Source organism: Phoenix dactylifera, chromosome 11 (genome assembly GCF_051530095.1).
Source record: "Phoenix dactylifera cultivar Ajwa chromosome 11, Ajwa_hap1_PhDact_Kaust_v1.1, whole genome shotgun sequence".
Taxonomy (NCBI): Eukaryota; Viridiplantae; Streptophyta; class Magnoliopsida; order Arecales; family Arecaceae; genus Phoenix; species Phoenix dactylifera.
The window spans coordinates 3,343,331-3,349,585 of NC_143200.1; the positions used below are offsets into that span (position 1 = coordinate 3,343,331).

The following is a 6,255-nucleotide window of genomic DNA, read 5'->3' on the forward strand; positions in this document are numbered from 1 at the left end:
CCATTAAGAAGTCCTCTACACCGCTGATTTTTTACAGCTACGTCCCTAAGCAAACGGCAAATTACAGTCCAACTGCTCTATGAAATCTTGATAGGTTTTCCATTCCCGGACCCGGAGGAGGAGGAGAAAGCGAGGGTTCTCACCGCCGCCCGTCATGGCTTCCGCCTCCGCCGCTTTACTGCTCCTCTCTGCCGCCATCGCCGCCTTTTGCTTCCTTTCGCCGGCCGCGGCCGCGGCCGCAGCCCAGGGCTGCGCCTCCCAGAATCTGGGTTCCAACAGGGTCTTCGCCGCCTGCAGCGACCTTCCTCAACTCTCCTCCTCCATCCACTGGACCTACGACCGCGCGGCCGCGGCGCTCTCCATCGCCTTCGTGGCGCCGCCGGCTACGGCGGAGGGGTGGGTGGCGTGGGCGATCAACCCGACCGAGACCGGCATGGTTGGGTCCCAGGCGCTGGTGGCGTTCCGGCAGGCGGACGGGAAGATGGGGGTCAAGACCTACAACATCACGGGGTACGCGCTCAAGGAATCGAAGATCGCGTTCGAGACGTCGGATCTGGCGGCGGATTATGCCGGCGGGGTCATGAAGATCTTCGGGACGTTGAAGCTGGGGAAGGAAATGACGGTGGTGAACGAGGTGTGGCAGGTGGGGGGATCGGTGACGAACGGCGTGCCGGACAAGCACGCGTTCGTAGCCGAGAATTTGGGGTCCAAGGGCCAGTTGGATTTGGTCCGGGGGGTGAGCTCCGGATCCGGGGGTTCCGTCACGAAGGAGAGGAATGTAAGTATTTGTTTTTATATAAGCTTTTGGGAGATTCTTTCATTTTGTTTAAGGAAAGAAAAAAAGATGATTTTTTAGGGTTTCTCATGTGAAAAAGATTTTTGTCCCGTAAGCAATTGCTGACTTGATTGGAAAAAAAAAAATTGAGTGTTTGGTTGGTGAGTTCGAGGGTTTTTCATTAAAATAACCAAAAATTAAAGTTTAATTTTATTTTTTTAAGTTTGAGACTAAAGGATGAGTGAAGATGGACTCCTTGCCACAAGTATCTGCATCTAAAAAACTTCAAGATGGTGTCAGGAGAGTATTGATGGTTAAATTAGAACTTCAAGTTGGAAACATTTTGGGGGGTTTTGAAGATAAGAACATTTTTTTTTTTAAAAAAAAAGAAAGAAATCGTTAAGACTAAGGGACTAAAACGGAGATGCGGGTGCCCTCTGTTTTTTTTAAAAAAAAAACAGTGGATAATTTACTAGCTGCTATGTAGCATACTTTCTTTTCTTTTTAAATAGAAAATTTTGGAATTAAATATAAGATTCGGATAGTTTTATTATTTTATTTTGTTATCGCTCTCTCTTTTTTGAATTCCATAGAGGGTTCTTCACTAAGATTTATGGAGTATTTGATGAGAGAATATTGTGGGTCAGATTTTTTGCTCTGATTCTTCGAGGATGTTAATTCTTTCCCTCGTTTGGTATGTGGTCGCATGTATAGTAAATGTCGTTGACTATATTATTTATTTATTTTGGCACTAATCGTGAGATTTTGGTAGTTCTGTTTGACTTGTGGTTATTTTTTTTTTCCTGCTGGAGTCGGCTGGAGTCGCATCATCAAGCTGCATGCCATAGTGATTCTTTTGTTTGTTTTTGATAATATCTTTTGATTTTTCTCTGCCGTGTTCTATCGTTTGTTTAGATGCTTTGGAATACCATATACCTGCCTTTTTATTTTTTTATCGGAGAAGAAAGCAACCTCAACTACTCTTCATTCCGTCAACTAGTATTTTTAATTAGGAGGAAAAAGAAATCAACGCTTTGCTTCTGTTTGGACTTCAATTTGTGTTAGGTAGTGATACAGTGATAGATGTTCAGCAGTAGCTTTCAAATTGTTCTGTACATAGAACCTAAGTTTATATTTGTGAAAAATTCCATTTGTGATACACTGTTCACTTTGCAGTATAATTGTTACCTTTATCACTAAGATTACAGATAAACTGTAATCCGTCCCAACCACCCACCTATTTTATGGTTAAATGCTCTCTATACACGGAATGCATGTTTCTATCAGTCACCATCCTTACATGCAAGTCTCCAAATACAGTGAGTGGTTGTTTCGTTCAGTATCATCCTTAGAATTACATCTTTCCCAATGAAACACCAGGCCGAGTTCTCCCTGTAATCTCGCTAAAAAACTAACCTTGGGACGGATTGAGAAAACAATGGCCTGTGCTCCTTTGATGAATGTGTACATCAGATGGAGTTTATTTTCCCTTTTTTTTTTTATTTTGCAACATGTAGTTGCATGCAAGGTCTGCAGTAAACCATTGATGTGAAGTTACTGTTGTATGTTAGGGTTTGAAAGATGAAATGGGTTAATCAAGAGATAAACATTAATTCTCCCAATCTCATCTTGCTTTGGATATATGCATTGAAGGACAATTGGAGGCCTATAATGAATACTTATAAAAACTTATAATTAGCCTTTACGTGACCATGAGCAGAATTGTTCTCCTGTCCTCTCCCTTTTTTCTAGTCATCTTCTGTTGATAGTATTTATATAAACCTGTCTCATATCTTTATTTAATTTTGCTATTTAGATACATGGAGTTTTGAATGCTGTGAGTTGGGGAATATTGCTTCCAATTGGTGCAATATTTGCAAGATATCTGAAGACATTTAAGTCAGCAGACCCTGCATGGTTTTACCTTCATTTGTCATGCCAGCTTACCGGTTACACCGTGGGGGTTGCGGGCTGGGCAACCGGTCTCAATCTTGGGAGCAAGTCTAAGGGAGTCCAGTACACCACCCATCGGAACATTGGGATCACCCTCTTCTCTCTTGCCACCTTACAGGTGAGAAATATCCAACTCCATATCCCCTGATGTATTGGTGAACTTTGAAAGTATAGATTATATTTTTCTTCAAGAAACTAGATAAGGAATTATCTTTTCAATGCTCAGTTTTACATAGCCATATTTCTCCTCTATCTCTAGGATCTCTTATACATTGGCTATTTCTCTGGAAACTCTGGCAACATCTTAACTGTCTCATAAGTTTGACCTCACAGTTTTCAATCTATCCTTCTTAATGGAGTTGTTCAAGGCTTCCTCAGACACCTAGTCAGCAATCACTTAAGATTTCTTAAAATTACAAACTATCTGATGATATCTAATAAACCGAAGTTGGTTTTTTGTAGGTTTTCGCATTGTTTTTGAGACCCAGCAAGGATCACAAGATTCGCTTCTACTGGAACATCTACCACCACTTGGTAGGATACACAGTCATTGTCTTGGGTGTTATCAATGTCTTCAAAGGCCTGACAATCTTAAGCCCTGATCAGAAGTGGACTACAGCCTATATCACTGTGATTAGCATATTGGGTGGTATTGCCTTGCTGTTGGAAGCCATTACTTGGATTATAGTTCTGCGGAGAAAGACACACAACTCCACAAAGCCTTATGGTGGCTCCAATTCTACCAATGGGCACCGTGACGTGCAACAGCCGCTGTCTGTCTGATCAACTCTGCTCTGTTCTGGGTTTTATTAATTAGTTTAGATCTTCAGTTTCTCTTATGAGATATTGAGTGTTGAATAGTTTTTTTTCTTTCTTTCTTCTACATTTTCACCTTCTGGTTGCCATTTATATTGCATCTTGTATACTCGTTGTTGGGCTACTTAAAACTTAAGATATATGCTTTCATACAAATTTTCATTGTCAATATGTATTTTGTGAATTCATACACACAATAGGAGTAAGTCCTTGTGGTACTTTGAGTAAATGTAAGATAATTTATGGAGCAGAGAAACTTGTCTAATGGAGATTCCACTGATCGAGCCCCTTATTTTTTTTTTCACATGACCATCGGTGGAGTGAAACTTTAACTAAAACCTCATGCTCCACCTACTGACTGAAGTGTGAGAGCTGCAAAAAAAGCCCTTTTTAGCCTTGGCTTGTCAAATCTCATAGGTTTCTTCATGCCTACGCACCTGCCCTCATGGTCCTCACGTTCGCACCTACCATTATACCGCCCACGAGCTTCCAATGTTATTGGTTAAACAATAAAGCAATCTCTTTGGTCCCAAAAGTGTGGTAAAAGAAGGGAACAAAAAGGGAGAAGAGGTCCCCAGCACTTCCATTATATAGCATCAAGGTCAAAAGTCTAGAATCCGGTTTAATAGTTGGGAAATGATAAAGCTAGAGGAGAAAATTGAAATTTTATTAAAAATCACCATGGCTGGCCACTATAAATTGGTGAAAAAAATGTTAGAGCATTATTATTACCAATTTACATGTGCATACAAGAAGAAACATTGGGGACGACAACATAATATATAGGGACAGAGTTGCATCTTTCGCACGAAAGAAGAATTCACCTTTCTCTATACGGATTAATAGTTCGTTCGTGTAATAGTTGCTTTATGATCTATGCAAGCTTCTGTGTAGATCGCGATCCAATGGGTGATGTCGTGAAAGAAGAGCGATCATTCTTTCGTGCGAACCCTAATTTATACATGCATGCATGCATGCATGCATATGCTGTTTTAAGAAAGCCTCTGTTTCTTATAGATGATGGTGACTTCAACAAAGGGAAAACACATTATTGCATGTCTGATAGGAGATAGAGAATCATGAACATTTGGTGTGTCTCCTGTGTTCCAGGTTTAATTAAAGGTCAATATCACCAGAATGAACACCGTTTCTGCTATCATCATCATTATTATATCATTGCTGTCAATTGATCATTCTAGTGGGAGCGGTGGTGTTTGATGGTGACTTCTTGCCTGTGACTAATGATATCAGCAGTGGGCTTCAAGAACCTTTTAGCTGGCCATTAGAGAGGACAATAATTTTGACGCCATACCAGGATACAACATGAAGTGCTCATCAGCTGGTGATTGAAGTTATCTATGATGGACCATAAAATGGTCTTGTTCATAAAAACCTTCATAGGCAGAGCAAGTATTGGAAAACCTCTAGATCACTGCTGCACACCTCCTTATACCTCTACAAAAATTGTGGTTTTAGAGGCAACTTCTTATCCGTGGTCATATATTTTGTCTAGAAACAAACAAAAAAAAAAAAAAACTTGCATCACTACCACGTAAAATCACTAGCACTGGTGTCAATCCACATTCATCCATCACATCAATTATTTCGATATTGTGATCAATTCCTTGATATAAACTGAAAATTTGGACATGATCACCCCATAGTATCGACATTGTCAGATGCACTAACCCTGCTCTTGCTTTAGAAGTAGCTAAATTTTAAATAATCTCACATTTACAATGCACAACCCATTCCATAATCATGAGGGGAAGACAGTAACAAATGCCTTAATTGTATGAGTCGAGCTTGTTGATTATTATAAGCACCAAGTAAAATTTTGTGGAAACTGAAAATTTCGAGACTACAGATCGAAAACATGCAAAACAAGTCAAATTCTAGTAACAATCCCATAATTTTTGCAAGTCTCAATTAACATTTCATAAAACAAATACTTAGAGATGGTTACCCTTGGCTCTGCCATTGACAAATGAATTAACACCCTAGTTTTAAAAGTAGCCAACATTCAAATCTTCTCACATTTATATATCACAATACATTCAATAGTTGTAAGGGAAAAATTTTATCTCAATTTCAGTGGAAAGCCCACAAAGCGTGCCATCCCTAGGAACTAATTCCATAATTGTAAAAGACAAGCTTGTCACTAATTGCAAATCTCTACTGTTATTTTGTGAAAAAAAATGGAAAGCAAAAATCCAAAAATGGCAGAAAACCTGGAAAGCATTTAACTTTAGATTCTATTATCTAATCCTATAGTTGCGAGGGGCAAGCTTATTGTTCAGCAACCATTGCCCTTGGCTCTGCTACTATTAGATGAATTAACTCGGCTCTAGTTTTAAAAGTAGTCAATACTAATTATTCTCACATTTACACATGGCAATCATTTCATAGTTATAAGGAGGAATTTTATCTAAACTTTGATAGAAAGCCTTCATAGTAATCCAATATCTAAATATCTGGTTTTAAAAGCATGCATCCAAAGTAAGTGATCTCATAATTATAAGAGACAAGCTTGTTGTTTAGTGCAAGCCCCGAGTAGCTTTTCATGAAAATTGAAAATTCCAAAATAACAAAGAACTTGGAAAGGATGTCAACCCTTAGTAGATAATCCAATATTTGTCAAGAACATCCATTATCATTTATCGCAAGACTCCATTGACATTTCAAATAGAAATTTCAAGGACTTGGATTTA

The 6,255-nt window shown here is 39.2% G+C and overlaps 1 protein-coding gene across 1 annotated transcript; it reads left to right on the plus strand.

Moving 5' to 3' along the window:
* On the plus strand, positions 1-3,700 carry LOC103714173 (cytochrome b561 and DOMON domain-containing protein At3g25290-like). The gene is made up of 3 exons (XM_008801339.6): positions 1-778; positions 2,592-2,846; positions 3,191-3,700. The coding sequence occupies exons 1-3, from the start codon at positions 155-157 to the stop codon at positions 3,509-3,511; spliced, it is 1,200 nt and encodes a 399-aa protein (XP_008799561.2). The 5' UTR covers positions 1-154; the 3' UTR covers positions 3,512-3,700.
* The last annotated feature ends 2,555 nt before the right edge of the window (positions 3,701-6,255 follow it).